Source organism: Talaromyces rugulosus, chromosome IV (genome assembly GCF_013368755.1).
Source record: "Talaromyces rugulosus chromosome IV, complete sequence".
Classification (NCBI taxonomy): domain Eukaryota; kingdom Fungi; phylum Ascomycota; class Eurotiomycetes; order Eurotiales; family Trichocomaceae; genus Talaromyces; species Talaromyces rugulosus.
Window position 1 is genome coordinate 1,066,024 of NC_049564.1, and position 21,214 is coordinate 1,087,237.

General features: G+C 44.0%; 7 protein-coding genes across 7 annotated transcripts; 3 read left to right on the plus strand and 4 right to left on the minus strand.

The window, feature by feature from the left end:
* Nucleotides 1-276: 276 nt before the first annotated feature.
* Nucleotides 277-1,910, plus strand: TRUGW13939_07141 (uncharacterized protein; the record flags this gene model as incomplete). The annotated part of the gene is made up of 6 exons (XM_035490283.1): nt 277-429; nt 495-566; nt 637-812; nt 884-981; nt 1,031-1,705; nt 1,768-1,910. Coding segments are annotated over 6 exons (1,317 nt in total), but the record flags the coding sequence as incomplete, so codon positions are not given.
* Nucleotides 1,911-2,024: 114 nt separating this feature from the next.
* Nucleotides 2,025-4,253, minus strand: TRUGW13939_07142 (uncharacterized protein; the record flags this gene model as incomplete). Its single annotated transcript, XM_035490284.1, has 2 exons — nt 2,025-3,135; nt 3,187-4,253. 2 exons carry the CDS (start codon nt 4,251-4,253, stop codon nt 2,025-2,027), a joined length of 2,178 nt encoding a protein of 725 aa, XP_035346177.1.
* A 485-nt stretch (nt 4,254-4,738) lies between these two features.
* On the minus strand, nt 4,739-6,244 carry TRUGW13939_07143 (uncharacterized protein; the record flags this gene model as incomplete). Its single annotated transcript, XM_035490285.1, has 4 exons — nt 4,739-5,063; nt 5,125-5,713; nt 5,780-5,874; nt 5,931-6,244. The coding sequence occupies 4 exons, from the start codon at nt 6,242-6,244 to the stop codon at nt 4,739-4,741; spliced, it is 1,323 nt and encodes a 440-aa protein (XP_035346178.1).
* A 600-nt stretch (nt 6,245-6,844) lies between these two features.
* TRUGW13939_07144 (uncharacterized protein) lies at nt 6,845-8,176 on the minus strand (the record flags this gene model as incomplete). Its single annotated transcript, XM_035490286.1, has 4 exons — nt 6,845-7,022; nt 7,081-7,752; nt 7,815-7,909; nt 7,976-8,176. Coding segments are annotated over 4 exons (1,146 nt in total), but the record flags the coding sequence as incomplete, so codon positions are not given.
* A 373-nt stretch (nt 8,177-8,549) lies between these two features.
* TRUGW13939_07145 (uncharacterized protein) lies at nt 8,550-13,111 on the plus strand (the record flags this gene model as incomplete). Its single annotated transcript, XM_035490287.1, has 14 exons — nt 8,550-8,928; nt 8,981-9,062; nt 9,122-9,359; nt 9,410-9,555; nt 9,610-10,120; nt 10,176-10,241; nt 10,298-10,338; nt 11,208-11,238; nt 11,292-11,637; nt 11,699-11,791; nt 11,845-12,009; nt 12,070-12,468; nt 12,518-12,644; nt 12,721-13,111. 14 exons carry the CDS (start codon nt 8,550-8,552, stop codon nt 13,109-13,111), a joined length of 3,015 nt encoding a protein of 1,004 aa, XP_035346180.1.
* Nucleotides 13,112-13,696: 585 nt separating this feature from the next.
* On the minus strand, nt 13,697-14,690 carry TRUGW13939_07146 (uncharacterized protein; the record flags this gene model as incomplete). The annotated part of the gene is made up of 3 exons (XM_035490288.1): nt 13,697-14,305; nt 14,354-14,501; nt 14,569-14,690. The coding sequence occupies 3 exons, from the start codon at nt 14,688-14,690 to the stop codon at nt 13,697-13,699; spliced, it is 879 nt and encodes a 292-aa protein (XP_035346181.1).
* A 5,160-nt stretch (nt 14,691-19,850) lies between these two features.
* Nucleotides 19,851-20,947, plus strand: TRUGW13939_07147 (uncharacterized protein; the record flags this gene model as incomplete). The annotated part of the gene is made up of 4 exons (XM_035490289.1): nt 19,851-20,059; nt 20,111-20,181; nt 20,227-20,274; nt 20,334-20,947. 4 exons carry the CDS (start codon nt 19,851-19,853, stop codon nt 20,945-20,947), a joined length of 942 nt encoding a protein of 313 aa, XP_035346182.1.
* Between the last annotated feature and the right edge of the window lie 267 nt (nt 20,948-21,214).

Consider the following 21,214-nt stretch of genomic DNA (forward strand, 5'->3'; position numbering starts at 1 on the left):
ATCTCTGGGGTAAATCAAGCCGAGAGCATTAATGTTTTATCCAACTTGCTTAATAAGTGTATTAAATATGTATAATATCTGTTTTATAGTATTGCAGATAACTGCTATGGCTGTCGGGATGGGAGTCCGATGCTCATGAGAAGCGGCCGACCAGTGTCCATCATTTCAAGATATTATTAATGCTCCAACATAATACAGTTTCTGAATTGCTCGCTACTCCAGATTAATCTAAACCTTTTTTTCACTATGAATTATCTAATTTCAATCATCCCAAGGCGGTCTTCACGAGTTGCATCGTCTTTGACTTTTCGATCCTGTATTCTGTTGACTACCAGTCCTACCCGCGCAAATCATACGCATGCTCAACAGAACAGAAATTCTGGCCCTCTTGAAGGGGTGAAAATTCTTGATCTGACGAGGGTTCTAGCTGTAAGAAGAAACCCCCTCAAAAGAATGACTTTGGATGATTTTGTTCTGATTATTCTTTAAAATAGGGCCCGTTTTGTACTCAGATTCTTGCAGATTACGGAGCAGATGTAGTAAAAGTCGAGCATCCACAGGGCGGGGTAAGTTGGATCTATCCAAATCCGCTACATCAGAACTACAGAAACTCCTTTCGCTTACAGGTTATGTTAGGATGATACCCGACTCTGGCGAGAAGCAGGCGAGGAGACTATCTGGAAGCCAGAAGCGGGTAATACGTCCATCTATTTCAACACTATCAACAGAAACAAGCGATCAATTGGGCTCAATTTAAAGAGTGAAAAGGGTAGAGAAATCATCCTGGAATTGACACGCAAGGCCGACGTGGTGTAAGTCTTTTCCCCCTCCTTCCTTCGAAGCCTCTCCACACGCCTTGTTAATACTTAATGGCTTTGAACAGCGTAGAAAACTTTATACCCGGGAAACTGGACAAGTTAGGGCTTGGATATGATGTACTGAAAACAGTCAATCCGTCTATTATCTTGGCGAGCATTTCCGGTATGCCCTTTTTTCCATTTGGTTCAATGTTATGATGCTGATTCCTCAGGCTACGGAGCCGACGGTCCATTTGCCCAGCGTGCAGGATACGACGTAATCGGGGCAGCCGAGGGTGGCCTGCTTCACATCACCGGCGAACCAGACGGCCCTCCCACCAAGCCCGGTGTTGGGTTAATGGACATGTGTACGGGTCTATACCTCCACGGTGCTATTGTATCGGCATTGCTTTCTCGCGAACGGACAGGGTTTGGGCAAAAGATCGACACCTCGCTGTTCGAAACGACAATTTCGATTCTCGCGAATGTGGGCATGTCGTGGATCAACATGGGTAAAGAGGCGCAACGCTGGGGTACGGCGCATCCAACAATTGTTCCGTACGAAGCATTCAAGACAAAGGATACGTTCCTTGTTGTTGGCGCGGTGAATAATAGACAATTCAAGAACTTATGTGAACGATTGGGGAATAAGGATTTGGCAAATGACTCTCGGTTTATTGATAACAACGCCAGAATCCAGAACCGGAAGGATTTGAAGCGAATATTTGACGAATTGTTTATGACGAGAACAACGCAAGAATGGGAAAGTGCTTTTGAAGGAAGTGGTATGCCCTATGGGCCGATAAACACATTAGAGCAGGTTTTTTCGCATCCTCAGGCTCTTGCCAGGGACATGGTGCAAACTGTAGAGCAAAATGCGGCAGTGTCAGGGAAAGTCAAAGTCCTCGGTAAGTATTTTCTCCATTGCCTTTTTTTATTGTTTTTGTCTTTGCTGCTAACCATGCACTAGGCATGCCAGTCAAGTTCAGTCAGTCGAAGCCATCTATCAGAGACGGCCCGCCATCTCTAGGGCAACACACAGAGGAAGTACTACAAGAACTAGGGCTATCTCCGGAAGCTATTTTACAGCTACGCAAGGCTGATGTTATTTAATATATACGCATAAAAGATCTACGCGTCAGCATCTTGAATGATTTTGATGTCCATATTAAACTATATATATATACAAATACAAATGTGTTGCTCTCCTAAAGAATTGACGATTCATTACCTTCCGAACCACTCTTGTGAGAAGCCTAACATGACTTCATTAGTCTGTGGCGGTCCGCTAGTGTTGATAGTATCTTGCATTTCTTGAAATATCTGTTGAAAATCAACAATTGGATCAAAAGCTGAAAAAGAGTCGTTTCCATATTGATCTGGATGCATCGCCGCGTCGGGAAACCCTGGTGAAGGAAGTGTTTGAGGTGTCAAACGCCGACCGTTCACTGTAGGTTGTCGCACGCCTCCATTTTCAAAAGTCACCGATGTAGACTCTGCGTTCGTCTGGTTATTGCCAGACACTGGAATGGTTCTTTGATGGAAGCTTGTTGATGCAACAAGCTCCTTCAAAGCGCTCATGCTCAACCGATTGAAAATATCACACGAGCCCCGCGCATCATCCCATCTCTCACAGATTGCTGTTAGGATATTGGAACAGTCGCGAACATCGGACACGACGTCAAAAAAGGACGGTAAAAAGGCCATTATGCCCCGTTTTCGCCTCTGTGCACAGCAGCCGACGCTGTACGTATTGGCCAGACCGGCCATGAAAATCGTATATAGGCAAACCCACGAATAATTCAAATGCCGGTCCCGTAAAAGTTCGTAGTAATGAGATAATACGAGACGAGACGAATTCCAAATCATTTGTGGTACGTCATCCATATCTTCATATGATTCGAGGCCTTCTGTTGCTGGAAAGGTTGCAGATGGCCGGAAGAGTAGGAGACAGCCACTATGGTATAAAGCCTGATACCAACTCGGATGCAGATAGGAGGATGTGGTGGCAGAAAGGTTATCTTTTGGAGGCAAATTGAGAAGAGAGATGTTGCTTTGCCATAGTTGAAGCTCATTGAATATCTCCCTTCTGATTGCTTGTCGTTCATGCATGGGAAGTGCTTGTATCGACTGACTAGTATACATGGATCGATGTATTTTGGATTGAATCTTGCGTAGCAGGATGTGCATCACAAATGGAGATGTTGTGTTCGAAGGAGAAAGCGGCATATCCCTAGAGGCTCGATCAAGAGCTTCATCATCCGCTACAGATGGTAACTGCACTTGGATATCATCATCGTGAAGAGCAAGGGGCCGTCCGAGAGAGATGCTCACAATTCTGCTTTTTTGTTTAGAAGAGTAACTTTCAATTCATGCCCAAAGGACTCACCTTTCCAAATTGTGATAACACCAAAAGCATCGGCGTTGCATCTCTACTTGCACCGACGCAGGTATGGGACCAGTGATATGTAGCTGACATCTCATTAAATCCTTCGAAATTTTGTGATGCAAGCCGATTTCCACACATAAACGAGTTGCTTTACCAAGAGTCTCCCACATTTCACGGGAAGTATCGCGCAGACTAGCGTGGATTCCGTATATGCAATATAATAATAACGCTTGTAATGATCGTATATCGCGTAGGCTCGACACCTCATTCAAACGTGTCAATGCCCTGGCGGAATGAGACTCTACGTCGCGGTAACTCCATTCAACTCTTTTTGATGGAACCGAACCCAAAGCCAAAACAATATCGAAGGCGAAGGCGCATGCAGAATTCTGCTGATAGAAATCCGGATCGGAATATATCTGGTGCACCATTTGCATGAATCCGGGCCGATAGAGCAGCGGAAATATCATATGCCAATGGGCAAAGTATGAATTGATCAACGGCATTGCCACTTCCCTGTCTACAAGCTTTGCAGTCTGAGGAATAGAAGGGAACGCGACTCTATCAACAATGCGATAGCTATCTGTGACTCGCCCGAATAAGCCACTCGTAGCGTGGGAAGAATCAACAACCCGTTCAACGACATCGACAAAATCTACGCCGTTGCTAGAACCGAGATAGCGGGCTTCTTCACTGGGAGTTTGTTGAACAGAACTTGCTGATTGTTCTGGCGACTGCTGCACTTCGACATTATGAGATTCCGTTACATCCTGTTGATCCGGCGTGGGTTGGCGGCCGTTGGGCCCCAATTGATGCGACCGGAAGGTCTCGTCTAATATATCAAAGGGTTCTGTCTGTGAAGACGCCCTTCCTCTGAGTCGCTCGTTCTCATTCTCCAACTCTTTTAGCCGCAGCTCAACCGACTTCAGATGCTCCTGCTGCAGCTGTCGATCTCGACGTTTATTAGGGTAATGGCACAGGGATCGGCTTTTAATGCACGAGCCACATTCTGGTAGGCGGCGGTCGCACTTTGTCTTCCGCGAGTAACAGCGCTCGCACGCGTGCATGACTGACTAACAGAGCCGCGCTTCAGAGAAGGCCAAGATAAGATCAAAATTGAAGTGAATAGTAGCTTAACAGTGGCTTGTATGACCGAGCCGCGCAAAGCACTCGGTCTGGGACGGTGGAAAGGAGGCCTATATATCGTATTTGGCGAGAACCAAGAAGAATAGAGTTATCAATTGATGTTGACGAGGCAAAAGAAGCTCTCCGCATTTCCCAGAGGCACGTGACAAAACTGGAGAAAAGCGGGGTGAACCATTACAAGTTACTAATACTTTAATTGGCTAGATGTAATTCAAATTTCTTGTGATAAAAACCGAGAAATACTGTTTACTGCTGGCCATGTTTAGTATTCTCTAATAATATGCTTCATAAAATACAGCTGCAATTTATTCACATTGCCGGGTATGGAAATATCAACCCTAGCCCTAACCCTAAAACGAACTTCCAAATATCGAACCCCCAAATTGTTTCAGTCAGTTCCAGAGAACTACTCGGAGAACTCTGCTACAGCAGGGGGTGGCACAACCTTCAGTCGAGCCAGATCACGGATGGCGTTAAATGAGGTTTCGTACGAGTCTACATTTCCCAAGAAGCCCAATTTCCGTGCTTTTCGCATGCTAAGAGACAGTGGCCAGCTGCCGATGACTGCCGAGTCGGTCATGGAAAAAATTTGAGCTCGGCTTTTATCTGTGAACGGATCAAGAACAAGTCCATGTTTCTGGGCAAGCTCAGTCCATGCGGCTTGGACCTCGGGCCGTCCGGACCATTCGTGTAGGCTGAAGGTGGAATGCGTTGTGCCAAGAGGACCATATCTGTGATAGGATACAATGTTAGCTTCACATAGTATGGTATAATAGGAAGTAATAAAAATACCCTCGCGGAGTCTGCACATGTCTCGACACATTGGTGCGGTACTTGGACTGGTCATCTTCTGGGGACTTCCATCCAGTTCCATACCAGCTGGCTAGATATGCCCAGAAGCGGCCCCATGTAAAGGGGAGGCCATCCTGAATATTGAAAGCTTCGTTGGCAGCACCGTCCGTTAAAGCCGCCCATTCTTCAAAATAGGCATTCATCATGGCCGTACTTTGACAGTACTCGCGATCCCAGGCTGCAAAGTCGCCAGGAAATGCCAGTGGTTGTTTTAAATGCGCCTGAATGGCTCCATATATTGCCAAACCAACCATATGGTTCAGTGCACTGTCACGCACCGCACCTATAATATATGACGGACGAACAACATTCCAGCTAGCACCGGTATCCTTGCAATACTGGAAAAGCGCGTCCTCCTGCGGGTAATAGAAGTTTGCTTCTAGAGGAATTCTTGGGTCAGATTCAAAAGATGGGTTGGTAGCAGGCCCGATGTGGAATCCGTAATGCTTGGCTCCAGTCTGCAACAAGAACCGTTTTGGCTGTAGGTTTGATAGACGAATCGCACCGATGAAATTTTTCAATAGGGTTGCTGAAATTTCAATGATAAGTCATTCCATATTCTCGAGAATGATTCAAGATAGGTCATTTATCTTACAGTTAACCTTAGCCAGTTCATCTGCATCTGACCACATGCCTAAAACCTGGCCCTTTTGTTGAGGCTGCAAATACGCAAAAAAGAAGACGTGATCACTATGAAGATGTTTAGAAATTAAAGAACTTTTAAATTTCTGGAACAACCAACTCACACTTTTTGTATCTTTCCTTTTAATTTGTCCGCAATAGACGACTCCTCTTCAAGAAGATCGACTGGGATATGCTCGACTCTCTTAGCCCCATCTCCCAAATCGTCGAAAAAATTGCTGGGAGGCGTTCGGCGAGATAGACAGTAAATTTTACTCCATCGTTCTGGAGCTGCAGCAAGGACACGGACCATGTGATAACCGGACATGCCATTGGCACCGGTGACCACAGCAGTCAAATCCGAAAACGATTCATTTTGGGGATAAGTTGGCAGCCCATGAAATGGGCCTTGAGACTTGACGACCTGAGAGGTAGCCATGGTAAGGTAGGTGGAAGATAATATTTTGCATACAAAAAAGCGTCTATCTGGCCAATAATGAGCATGGGCAGTTTATACATGTGGTCATGCATGAAGCACCCCGCACCCGATCGCTGATCTTCGGTTTGCTTCCCCGCAAAGGATTTCGGCCCCGGGCCCCGGTATGGAGAACTAGCGTCCCCCTCCATCGGATTTGCCCCGAGTCTACTCAATGCTGCTTATGGCTATGAAAGAAATTATAGACAACCCCTGAAATTGAGACTTCCTGATGAGATGTAAAATTGTCGAACTTGGGTCGCATGACATATTTTCTCAGGTCAAAGTAGGAGATCGGCAGTCAATAGTTGACTTATAGAATATCGAACAGTTGATCGTTCATGTCTTGGCATTAAATTTTATTGATATCAATTGCTATATCCGAAGTTGTGCTAATAGCTAGACTGATTGCAATGAATACTAGTTTATCTATGTAGAAATTAGAACTCGTGACCCTTTTCCTATTAATGTCTAAGCTGTGAGATTACCAATCTAATTCCTCAATCACTAAGAAAATTTCTCGTTCGCAATTTTCCTAATTGTGTTTGGTTCCTTCTCGATAATTTACAAAGTCAATATCACTTTTCGCGCCTGATGCTTCTCAAAAATCTCATATGCCTTGGGTGCTTCTGCTAGAGGCATGCGATGGGTGATAAAATCAGCAAATTTATCCTGGTTTTCAGCGAAAACTTTGAGTGCTTCACCAAATACTGGGCGAACTGCCGCGCGTCCCATGTTGAGACTAAAACGCACAAGTTAATAACCCTTATTTGAAGTAGTAAAAGGAAATTATCGCTTACTCTATATTCTTTGAATATGCCTCAAACCCGGTGAATGGGAGTTCAGACTGATGAAACCCAATGGAAGATATGACACCGCATGCTCGAACGACGTCGAACGCTAGTTTCAATGCCGACTGGTTTCCCACGCTTTCAACCACTGCATCGGCACCTCGACCACCTGTCACAGACTTCACAATTGCCGAAATGTCATCTGTGTTTAGGTTCAATGGTATCGCACCCATCTTTCTAGCTTCTTCTAGACGATCATCCACGGAGTCAACCGCATAGACAGTTCCAGCCCCAAGAACTTTAGCCGTTAAAACCGCACAAACCCCAACTGGTCCACATCCGAGACAAACAACAACCGCTTCGCTGAGGGGTTGCTGTTTAAAGTTGGGCCGCAGTGCAGATGGAGCATGTAGGGTGCCGCCGACGATTGATTCAGCTGTCTCCCTTCCATTCTTCAATTTCATCAGGGCTTTCATCGCCCCATAATACCCTGTAGGAAAGATATCACACATAATAATCATCTGTTCATCGCTGACTTCGGGCGGAATAGTCTCGAGAGTGCTATCGGCATAAGGTACTCGTACATATTCGGACTGGCCACCGTTAAGTGACATGCTACCAAAAGAAGGCCCATTAACGCATCGGTTTGTGTATCCATGCTCACAAAACCAGCACTTCATACTACATGGGGTATATCTTTTTAGTACGTAGCTTGAATAAATATTTATTGCGGTATTACTTACCACATAGGAGAAAAGATGGACATGACCTTTTGCCCAACCTTGAACCTGCTCACTTCTGACCCAATATCTTCAACAATACCTACAAACTCATGGCCCTATTTACTTCATATTAGATCTATTGAGTATCAAGAGGGAATGGAGGGATATTGGCTAGGATATACCATGATATGCCCGGTGGTTGTCTTTTGGTGACCGCGATACATATGCAGGTCGCTGCCACATATCCCCGCAATCTGAACCTTCAAAATTGCATCGCTTTCATTGATGATGACAGGTTTTGGGTGCTCTTTCACACTGATGTTAAATGGGCCTTCGTATATTACTGCTTGCATGGCTGCGGGTTCATAGATCTTCATTAACCGCTAGTTGATGTGTTTTTGGTGTAAAAAGAGCTCACAAAAGCTGAATTTGGAGGAACCCCAGATTAAAATTAAACAACTAAATTCTAACCGAGATATTGATTCCAAAAAATTGACTTTTTTGTACTCTTCTCCTCACGTTGGGGTTTGTCCGGGCTGTGACTCTCGGCCATATTCCCCATCCTCCCGGCCGTATTCTCCGTTGCTAGGTGTTTATAACCGAGTGAATCCGGTTAGCACAAATAGGTTAGTTATACATAACATTGGGGTAAAGAGGGGTAATAGGGACATTTTTTGATATTTTGTCATGCCATTAACTATCTATTATCTACTATCCTTGAAAAAACGGTTGACATATCGCTTCGCATAAACAATAATGTCTGACTCTACCATTCAGTCTGCGGCAGAGCTCACGAAACTTTATATCGATGGCGAATATGTAGCGCCAAAGTCTGGACAGGTATACACAGTGTACAATCCGAGTGATGGCTCCGTGGTCTCCAGTCAAGTTCCGATCGCAGGCCAAGAAGACGTTGACGCAGCTGTCACTGCGGCGGAGAAAGCATTCAATGGGCCATGGAGCAAATTCACCGGTGCCCAGCGATCTGCCTGTCTGCGCAAACTTGCAGAGCTGCTTGATGAGAACGATAACCTTCTCAGTATCCTAACTCTTGACACCCTAAGCACGGGTAACCCGGTGTCACTTATCCCAACCCGAGAAAAAAACTACATCATGGGCCAACTTTTATATTACGGTGGGCGAACTCCTTGATATCTAAGAAAAGACATGCACCTAATGATATACAGCTGGATGGACGGACAAGCTGCGTGGTGACTACTTTCCTGATGATGATGGTTTTGTGAAACTGGTGCGCCATGAACCTCTTGGGTACGTGTTCCTTCGATAACTTACCATGTAGAATGAAAAATGACCGAATAAATTAATAGTGTTTGCGCTGGAATAAATCCATTTAATGCGCCAGTTGCAACTCTTATCATGAAAGCAGCCCCTTGTCTAGCAACTGGCAACACACTTATCATCAAACCATCGGAATACAGCCCCCTCGGTTCTTTAGCGATTGCGCCTCTTTTTGAAAAGGCGGGATTCCCTAAGGGTGTTCTTCAAGTTGTTACTGGTGCTGGAGATACAGGTGCGTTGCTTGCAGGGCATATGAGAATCAGAAAGGTAATATTTACTCGTGTCCTAAAACGTCCACGTGCTCAGTTCTTTCTTAGGTCAGTTTCACCGGTAGTATTGCTACGGGGAAGAAAATTCAAATTGCCGCTACACAAAGCAATTTGAAGCGAGTAACCCTTGAATTGGGCGGTAAAAGCCCAGCTGTGGTGTTTGAAGATGCCAATTTAGACAATGCGCTCACCTGGTAAGCGCGGGATACATATATTCCCCGTGATTTGCAGTATGCTAAAGACAGAAGGACAATTAATGCGATTTTGGCACGCTCTGGACAAGTTTGTGTAGCGGCCTCCCGAGTCTACGTGCAAAGGTCGATTGCCGATAAGTTCATCGAGGGCTATAAGGAGCGTATGAAAGCCGCGGCCGATAACATAGGCAATCCTCTCGATAAAACCACAACGATGGGCCCGTTGGTTGGCAAGGCGGCCTTTGAAAGAGTTTCCAAGATGATTGAGAGGGGGAAAACCGAAGCAGAGCTGGTTGTTGGAGGCGTCCGCCACGGTGAGCAAGGGTGCTATATTGAGCCAACGGTCTTTTTGAACCCCCAGAAAGACGCCCAAATTTATAAAGATGAGGTATTTGGTCCAGTCTCGGTGATCAAAACTTTTGAAACTGAGGAGGAGGTTTTGGAAATGGCCAATGATACTGAATTTGGCTTGATGTCCGGTGTTTTTACAAAGGATATCAATCGAGCATTGAGATTTTCTTCTAGACTGGAGTCAGGGGTGGTTGGTGTCAACTGCGTGAGCTATGTGAGTAGTACCTCTCATTAGGTGGATTGCTTGCTAACATAGCCTGCTTCTTCAGATGAACGTCCAGGCTCCGTTCGGAGGCAAGAAGTCGTCTGGGATTGGCAGAGAGTTTGGTGAATATGTAAGCCCATATTTTCCCCCGGTTCTCTATTATACATTGGCTAAAAGTTGTTATAGGCTCTCCGAGGATTTACAGAGCCCAAAACTGTTCTTATCAAGTGAGTTTTTTCTACTCGTTTGAATTAGTATGCTTATTTTTCATATAGTATGAATTCCTAATCTCTTGGAATTGAGAGAGGTCTGCTTTCAATCTAGCAACACTTAAAGATGGATGTGGATGATTAAAGATACATTACTTCTAAGACTATGTACCTAACACTAAGGAAAGCGTGAATCGGCATCTGAATATGGAACCTGGGGTCTGTTACAATGGCAACCAAATACTGTCCTATGAACTTAGCCATAAATTGAATTGCAAGATATTTTTTTTTAGCACTCTTAGCAGATTGGGCCTTGAAAGCAGGTTTTAAAACTCGGCCGAAGAGCAAATTTACTGTTCCTTTATTTCGAATAGTTATTGACAATTTTAACTGTATAAACGGGCTTATTTTTAGTCTTTCATCATTCTATCGGGTCATAAGTTATTATTATTTTCGACCCCCCTTGTTTCTCTCGGGCTTTTGGGCCGATGTTAGGGTATTTCTCCGCTCTGTTCACAAAATCGCGACCCACTCAAAATCCGGGGTTCTGGGTGTTTCCCGATGAGGAAAAAGTTGACCATGGTCAGTCACATTTCAATGTGGCCAATGAGGATAACCATACTCGATTGATCAGCAACACTTTTTAACTCTAGTAGTTCAATGGTTTCTGATTTTAAGATTTCGGACTCCAAATCCGATAATATTAGTTTGTCGAGCTTCGGTCTAGAGCTTGCAACCCATCGGGGCTAATAAGAATATGTAAACCCCTTAGTTTGAAGTGTTAAAAGTCAGAAATGGAAATTCTCGTTAGTTTGCATAATCATCTGCTTATATTAAAAACTTCAACTAGATACTACGCAAAAGGCGGTCAGAATGGTGTCCCATAGCGCTCGCCATGTGAGCGCATTCAACCTTGCTGTGAGTGCATATGCTTGATTACGTGGGTTAAATTTTATACTCATATTTATCAGATTGTTCTTGCCCTCTGCTTTGGTAGTTTAACCTATGGATACTCTTTCAGTGTTACTTCCACGACGCTGGGCCAACCTTCATTTTTTGAGTATTTCAACCTATCTCAGGACACTGCGTCCCCTCGATATGCTTTTACCAATCATGTCATTGGTGGTTTAAATGGATGTTTCTCCGGTGGAGGGTTTTTCGGTGCATTGGTTGGTGGTTGGGCTTGTGATGCCCTTGGTCGCAAGAAAACACTTTTCTTAGCTACCCCTATCGCCATCCTTGGCGGTGCGCTACAAGGAGGAGCAGTCAATCTTGAAATGCTCCTCGTGGGCCGAATTTTGGGTGGCTTTGCAGTTGGTAAGCTATTTATGTTCCATTTTTCTTCCCTTTTCTGGGCCAATTGATATTAACCACTGAGCTCTTTCCGTAGGAATCCTAATGGTTCTCATTCCACTGTTTCAATGCGAGATTGCCCCTCCAGCGGTCCGGGGATTTCTCGTTTCTCAACATGGTTTGTTTAAATTATTGTCAACTATGAGGCGAAGAAAATAACTGACTGGTTAGGTGTTGTCATTGTCTTCGGATATGCCGCTGCCGCATGGGTCGGCTTTGGTTGTTTCTATACAACAAAACCCGCTTTTCAATGGCGTTTCCCACTCTCTTTACAGTGTTTATGGCCATTGATATTATTGCTTCTGACACCGATTCTCCCAGAATCTCCTCGCTGGCGTGAGTAATCCCTCCCGCCCTTACGCTATGAGACCACCGACACTAATCAAATGAATCCAGTCCTAATGCAAGGTCGTCGACAAGAGGCATGGGACATCGTAGAAAAACTACACAACAGCGAGAAGGATAGTTCAAGAATATCCTTTGCTAGGGAAGAATTCTACCAAATGACGTACCAAGTCTCGGCCGATCAAGAAATGGCTCGTTCTGAGACAGTTTTAACTCTGTTCACAAAACCGTCTTATCGAAAACGCATGTTCTGTGCGTTCATGACTATGTTTGCGTCAGAGTCTACGGCAATTTTGGTAGTTTATAACTACAGTGTTCTTCTATACGAAGGGCTGGGCTTTACCAACAGTATCTCCCTACTTTTGGCGGCTGCTTATGTTACTGTGGCATGCTTTGGTAATTATATCAGTTCACTCTTGATGGACCATGTCGGCCGTGTGAAGCTATTGGGTATGTTTGATGCAGTATATGCAAGATATGAGACTAAAAAAATTTCTAGTTATTGGGATTACCGGCTGCCTTATCAGTCTCATCTTCGAAGCGGCGCTTTCAGCCCGCTATATAGGGACAGAGAATTCCTCGGGATTGAGTGCAGGCGTTTTCTTCCTCTTTCTTTACATATCGTTGTAAGTTTTTGCTTTTCCTTTCCCCATATTTTGCCCACGTTAAAGACCGACTCTAATTTCCTTTTTTTCCTTAAAGCTACGGCTGCTGCATTGATGCTACCACCTACGTCTACTGCACCGAAATTTTCCCGACTCATATTCGCTCACGGGGTATGGCATGGTCACTAGCCATACTGTTCGCTACAACAGTTGCCTATCTTATTCCTGCTCCCACAGCGTTTGCAGAAGTTGGTTGGAAATACTACCTACTTTTCATAATCCTTACTATAATCAACATACCCATCATATGGGTCTTCTTCCCAGAAACAAAGGGCCTCGCCTTAGAGGAAGTGGGCGAGAAATTCGGCGATGATGTTGTTGTGCGACTTACCAACATCACCACGGAACAGAGGGAGCAACTTGATGAGGCTATCAAGGCCGAAAAAAGCACTTCGGAAAGCACACACGTGGAGCAGATGTCTGCGTAGTGACTCGGGGTTGTAAAAGGGTATATCCAGTTGGACACACCTGGTTATTTTTGTGTTCATGGTGGGGAGATCTGTGTCCCTTTACATTTGGATGAGAATATTTGTATCAGTTGAAAAATAATCTGTTATAGTTTAATGGAGATTAGCTGTGCTAAAGGTTCATTCTTCTTGGTAATTGATAGGTTTCATCCAACATTGGTACATGCAGAAAGGTGACGTAGTAGAATAAGCAAAAACAACAACCATACATGTAATTTCTCATTATTATCTTGTTGGCGCTTGTGGTATAAATTATAGATTGACTGCTGGTCTTTTTGTGCAGCTGTCAACATCTTTCAATTGATGTTGAATTAAAAGATCGCAAATCAAAATTAAAAACAAAAACATACGCGTGTACTTGTGGTCGTATGTACTAGTAGGATCCAAAGAAAGCAATATATTGAAGCAAGAACCTCTACTCTTATGCGCATATATATGTTATTTCGTTTATAAAACATAGCTGTGATTCTTCTCGAGGAGCTTATTAAAAAATAAAACAGGAATATCACTTAAAGTGCCTATAAGGCACTTCTGGATTCCACTCCATCACTCAAAGAACTTCTTCTCGTTCAAATACTTAGTAGCAACATCTTTGTCATGTCCAAACACAAGCCTAGCATTAAACAGCCTCTGTAGCCTCCGAATCATATTCAAACTGCGAAACCACGCAGTATGATCTCGCGCCAGACCTCCATGGGGGTGGCCCAGCTCATAGTTCTCGGCAACATGGAATTGATCTGTTGTCCATATAAATGTACCGTCCTTCTCCAGGTTTACCTGCATAATACAGAGTCCCGGAGTGTGTCCCGGTGAGTGATGTAGGGTAATACCCTGGAAAAGATCCAAATGCTCTTCCGTGAAGGTATTCCATTTCAGTCTGTCGAGGAGCATGTAATGCCCCAGATACACGCCGAGGTCGGCGCCAGTAGCCACAGCCCAACAGGCATGTTTGAATTCCTCTTCGTGAACATAAATTGGCACATCGGTGTCAACAAAATGCTCAAGACCCCCAGCATGATCCAGGTGCAAATGTCCGATAATAACTGCCTTGACGTCCTTGATATCATGGCCTGTGGATTTGATTGCAGCTGGAAGTTTTTTCTCCTCGGAATACATGATCCGAGGAAAGATGTCGGTTAGGGGAGCACCCCATTTCTATCTAAGGTTAGCATAGTAACAGGATAATTATAAAGCTATACGAACCACATCGAGATCTTCGGCACAGCCGGTTTCGTATAAAATCAGCCCTACTCCAGGTAACTCAATTAAGGCCGATAGAATCATCAGTTCGCGGCGCTTGTTCACTGGGTTTTTGTTTGACAGAGAGCTCGAATTACTACCACGAAGAATCCTGATGTCGTGTAAATATTCTGACCAACTTCGGGGAGCCTAGTGGACATTCAATGCTGTCTACATACCACGACTCATCAGCTTCCAGCGTGCCTAAATCCAGGATATGCATTTTAGTCCCTGTGGGACATTTGAATCCGGGGACAGCTGCCTGGACCAGCAGACTGCTAACATCTGTAGACGAACTCATGTTTTTGTCTTCCAAGAGAAAAAAAATCTGTTAGCATTTGATGATAGCAACTGACCGTCTTCAATCTGGGGAAGAAGGTCAAGTTGTGGGGTAGCTTAAATGCTCGGTAACTCGGTTCTGGGACACAAAAGTCCCACCAGCATATTTCTTTATTCGTTGCACAATAATTTGCTACCTCTGATAGCTGATTGGATAGAAGGTGCTCGCGGCTTTCAAATCCCCATGGGGCTTACATCGGGAGTAAACCCCGAGGACCCAGCCCATTCGGAGAAACCCCATCATCGGCGTGAAGTCCGTACGTACAACAAACGAATAATATGATTGATACATTCCTTTTTGCTTATCTCAGCTGACAAATATACCCTAAACCAACTAGCAATAACTCAGTAGGCAGTTCTTTTGTTTTGACTAGGAACATAATTCTTTTACGAGTCCATCATCCCCATCAGCAACGACGGTGCACGAGCTCTCATTTCAAGCCAGCTCTATAGAATTGCTATTGTTGCTCTTATTATAGTCTACATTATTTGCAACAATTACTAATCTAAGACCCAGCATGGGGCTTGTCAAGCTCGTCGTGTTCAAACGTGCCAATGAAGGAAACGCGTCAGATGTGAAAATAGAATATATGGATTAGGACGGCCCTGATAATTCTAAGCTCTTCCCATTCTTTTTTCCCTTGTTTCCAGATGTATTTTTGATGCATCAACTAGGTTGCTAGTCCATTCGACTTTACCCGAGCTTTCATCCAAACCATCTTTCACTTTTTCGTAACTTGTTGATCCTGCCTTTCTAATCGGGAATTTGGACGAGCCTAGATTAACATTAGAAGAAAGAAGATCACATTCTAACATTTGAACTTGTTGGCATAACTTACCAAACCCTGCGGGCCAGTAATTCAGATAGATATTCTCCCAATTTCCAGCAGGGACCTCATAGAGCTCATGCATCATACTGAGTTCTGGGTGTTCTTTAGCTGTTCGATTCCACCAATCCCAGCCTGCACGATGAGCAGTGCCATGAGCAAATTTATGTAGCCCTTCCATTGACTGAAAGTAGAAAACGTGCATGATTTCTCTTGCAGCTGTGCGTTTTGGATCTGAGAGCGACAACCAAGTTGTACTGGTTAAGTCTGAAAAGAAGAGTTAGTTACCTCTCAAACCTCTCAAGTGCTCCTTCCATTTGTTTCTTTCTTTTTGTTCACCTGAGCATTATATACTTACACGTGTATTCTTTTCGGTTCTTCTCTGCGTCCTCGTGCATTTTGTTAAAGTATTTAATTATACTCTGATATTGCGGGTAAAGAATCCCAAGTGGGCTGTTGGCAAGAAGCGAGAAGGACAAATTAGACTCTTTTTTTAACAAGAAAGGCAAAAGGAAAAGAGCATACTGATTGGACCTAGATGATAAAATCATCACTACGACCGTCCCGTGGGACACTTTGTCCCCAAAATCGCCCGTCTCATCTAGCAGCTGTGCTGACATCTTTCCCAAAACGACATCATCCATATATCGATTTGGTAAGATTCCATACATTATTAGAACCATGTGTAGTGTGCGATATCCTAAGACGAGTAGAGCAGGGAGAAAGGATAGCACAGATGGAAATAGCCATGTAAAGAATCCTTGCAGCGAAGCTGCGGCAAGAAGCCAGCTAGATGCATGGAAATTGTTGGCAATTATCTATTGTATTGTATTAATAAAGAACCGGAGGAAAATATAACCCAATAAGCGATTGCACTACATGAACAAGAACTCACCGCGTATATTGCTGCTTTGTCGTTCACATTGGATCGTGGTGATTGAGTTGTGCGCGGAAAGAGAGGTTTGAGAGACATTGAATTCTTATTAGATGGGGGTCGAGTGCAGGGAACATTGGAAGTTAATGTCTTGGTCTTATAGAAGTAGAAAAATGGGATTTCAGGGTTATATAGTCTCAAATTAAAGTGGCCATGGTTATCTACCAGTTAGCACACAGTGAACAGATGGATGTTTCCCATAATTGCTATTATGCCTACATCCCTAAACATTAAAGTTCTGGAGTAATCTAAGCTGAAAAAAAAAGGCTTTAATTTTCACTTGTGTTAGCCCCCGAGATGCCTTAGCGGCGAATGAATTCCTCAAAACGGTAAGCATGTTGAGGGATCGGCGATGGTACGCTAAATGATGCTCAGGTCGCACGTGTGACCACACTTTAAATGGTAGTCGATTCGTCTAGCTGGAACCTCTAGATGTCAAAACGAACCAGAAGGAAGAAGTGATTTTTCAAAATGCCAAATGTCGGACGGCCAAGCCAAAACTGCCACGCGTGCCGACGGAGAAGAATCAAGGTATACCTTTCTTTCCGTGAATAAAAGATCGCATTGAGCTAGATGACTAAGTTGGCATAATAGTGCGATCTTGTACGTCCAGGATGCGGTCAATGTTTGAGAAAAAGCCTTCGCTGCGGTGGTTACCGAGATAAACATCATGGACTTTTCAACGTCGAAACCACCAATTCGTTTCGGTCGACATCTGGCAGAGATGGCCGCAAAAAAAAGAAACCAAATGAAGACTTCGTGGAAGAAGAATGGCCACGTCTGGAAGCAGGCGCGACTAATACACTGATCACTGCTAGGCAAAAAAAAAGTTCACACAAAGCGCAGCCTCCGTTTATTCACTTATGGACACCAGTTAGTGAGCCCTGGAATGAGCATGCGATACCATTGGCTGTAAACAAATTTTCCTTTCCCTGCACTATTTTCTCCACTGTTCAATCTGTTCTTTCTCGCGCAAAAGAGGGCTCTGCTCTTTATCAAGCCGCGTACGCAGTCGGATGCGCCTATCTATCAACAATGGATCGGTCGAAAAATGCTGTTGTTAGGCGTACAAAAGCATATGCAGCAGCTATTAGTACTATGAATCTTGTCATTCAAAATGCAACACAAGCTACACATGACAGTACTTTATTGGGCGTTTGGCTATTGGGGATTTACGAGGTAAAAGAAAACCTATACCAGGAGACTCCATAGTCACGAGACTGACTTAATGCGTTGTTTGATTCAATAGCTCCTTGTTGCAACCCCAGACAAAACTAGCAGGATGTGTGACTGGGATGCCCACAATCACGGCCTGATACAGTTAATTCGTCTAAGGGGTTTGGAGCAGTTCCGGCGACAAGATGGTCGAAGCCTATTCTGCATTGTATTTAACAGTCTGGTAAGTAGTCTGGTAAGTGAGATATTTTTTTCATGTTATACGTTTCTAATAAAAAGTAGCACAGCCGTGTACTCGTTCCAGACCAGGAGTACTTTGAAGAAGCAATGATATGGTTTCAGGAAATATACCGCCATTGTGCCCCTTGGGAATATCCATTACTCAGAGCCTACATATATTCATACCAATGCACTCGCATCTGTAGATGGATTGGAGATGTCCTCGCCTATCCAACCAACCATCATGCGATTCATTCCACCACATCCTCCATCCTGGAAGCGGTCGATACGTTAGAGACTGAAATTGATTATCCATTCCCTCCTGCACTCGCCATGGACTGGATAATTAAACCCCCAATGGAAACCTACGAAACAGTTAACTGTCATTATATCGGCACTTACCTCCTTCAAACAAACTACAGATGGCGAGTCACATGCCATTTGCAAGCGTTGTTGAAGCATGTATCTCAAGGTGCAGAAATTACGCCGCAGGAGTTAAAAGTCTTCCAAGATAGACTCAGTCATTGCACAGAAGAGGCGCAGTTTCTAAAAGAGAAAGTAAAATTCTTTCCAGACTATATTGGTGATGATCGGTTCTGGGCACTGGCAAAATTAGGTGTGGATATTTTTCTTCATTCGCCTTTAATTTCAGAAGAAAGTTTGGCCACCACGATGGAAATTGGACATGAGACGTAAGGGGACATTGATAGTTTTATTCATCTGTATCTAATATATTAGAGTCTGTAAATTTGGTTGGAACTATCCTGGACTTTAGCAAGTTTCCATTTAGCCGGCTGTCTTGCATCTCCTATATAGTTGATATGTGCCCGATGTCCAGCTCAGCATCAGCATGGCGGCACTGAGTAAATGGAGTTCGGTGATTCACCCTCGGGGCGACCCTATCACTATTTATTGTGCAAGTATACGACGCTATTAAAATTCGCTGAGTGGAAAGTTTCTTGATCCCGTGTCTTGGTTTCTCTTTCTAGAAAGTGAGGTAAACTGAGGGAAGCAAGCCACTACCAGCCCAATAGTAACTAGAATTAATCAAGTTGTATAACAGGGCCCATGCTCATGGGGAAATTCTTGGTCCATTTATCTATGTTTGGAGTTGCTAAGTGATTGAGAGGATTGGAAAATGATTGCGAGTGGTTGTTAGGTAAAATGTTATAGGGAACAGGAAAGGGGTCTTTATAGCCTGTATCTTGTCTCGTTAAACCCCAAAGGTTTAAAAATTTACCACATAAATAATCAATCTATGTACTTTAACCGCTCGTTATATGTGTGCATTGTACTTTGTAGGATGAAGTAGGGCAAACAGTCCAGTTATTGCCACGTGCGGTCAGTATATTCCAGCTCAGGTACGTCAATTGACTTGATAGTAACTACACATATTCAATATTTACTTGGATAAGATATCGATTAATTGAGTGGGATATATTAATCTATATTTTCACTGACGTATATTATAGGACTTGACAACTGGTGTCACATGTAGCTAAGCAATTTACTCTCATCTTGACTTTTTTTTTTTGGTTTCTGAAAAAACTCTTTCTATGTTCTATCTTTATAATACAAACTGCATTGCTTTTGTTTTTATTTTACTTGTCCATTGATGCTTCGATATTTCAATGTTTGGCTGATCTACCCACGTAAATTATTAGAGTAGTAAGTAGTATGCACACAGCATGTAACACAACTTATGTAGAACCTACATAATAACCATATTAATGGAAACCAGCAAATACATTATTATTAATAATTGATTGCAAATTGCAATAATTATTACTATAATTATTGTAAAAAAAAAAAAAAAAAAAGACGGATGCAGCATGCTGCTTAACCCGGCATGTTCCCCGTTGCGCCGCTATGACGTTGCTCGACTGCGGGGTTCTTTTTACCTCGACATGCCGATTTGTACTAAACAATCCCTCGGCTTTTGTTTTCTCTCGGCTCTATAATCTACATGCAATCACTACGATTTCGCCAATTCTACCGTTTTTCATCCAATTCGACTACTGCAGTCTTTTCTCGGCAGCAACCCCTGTCTTCAGTTGTACACTTGAAGACAACCCGCCACTACAACACCAACAACCACAGTCGCGTTTCTTCGGTACGAGAGTTTGCGAATTGCTCATCTGCAGCCATGGCTGGTGTTAGCAAGGCTTGTTGCTCGTGAGTTCTCTCCTTTTTTTTTTCCAGTCTGCTTCATTTGCTAAGAAGCAGGATTCCGCCTGTTGTGACGCAGGGATACAAGGAAAAGGGCGAGTACAAGACAATTGGAGGGTTGAAGACCTGTGAGCGCTCTCCCTTTCTTTAACAAAAACACACTAATAGAATAGATGTCACCGGTCCTGAGGATGCCACCAAAGCAATTCTCGTCATCTACGGTTCGTCCCTCACCCATCCTTTATTGTTAGGTGTAAAGGCAAAATTTTAAAGGAAATAGACATCTTCGGCTTCTTCCCACAAACCATCCAAGGCGCCGATATCCTCTCCACGGCCGACAAGGACCAGAAATACCGTGTCTTCATCCCAGACTTTTTCGAGGGTGAACCAGCCGACATCTCATGGTACCCTCCGACGACGGACGAGACAAAACAAAAGCTGGGCAAGTTTTTTGAAACCAAGGCCGGTCCACCGGCGACTCTGAGCAAGATCCCGGGGGTCATCGCAGATGCAAACAAGCTCTCACCTTCCTCGGGAAATTTTACATGGGGCATTCTGGGCTACTGCTGGGGTGGGAAAGTGGCCAACCTGGCTGTCGGCGCCGAGGGTGCCAGTGGCTTTAAAGCTGCCGTGCAGTGCCATCCGGCTATGGTTGACCCCAATGATGCTACGAAAGTAAAGGTTCCCATGGCCCTGCTGGCGTCCAAGGACGAAGACCCAGCTGCTGTGAAGGGATACGAGGACAATCTCAAGGTAGCCAAGCATGTCGAGACATTCCCGACACAGATCCATGGCTGGATGGCCGCGCGCTCCGATCTGGCAGATCCAGAGGTGCAAAAGGAATATGAGCGTGGGTATCGCACTGTGTTGAGTTTTTTCAATGCGCATTTGTAGGTTTTTTTTTGTCTGCGCGTATGATGGTTGAGACAGTGTTGATTGGATTAGAAGTGCGAATCGGTCGAGTTTGTAGGAAGTCACTCCATCACTCACAGATAAAACAATGGTGAGGATTCAACAGCCACCATAATTGAATCAATTGAAATATAACTATCTAAAAAGGCTTTAACTTTCAGTTTCTGGACATAGTTTCCGGCTTCTTAAAAAAAAAATATTATTTTTCAAATTTTCTTCGTAAATCAATGCTGTCTATAGTTATAGGCT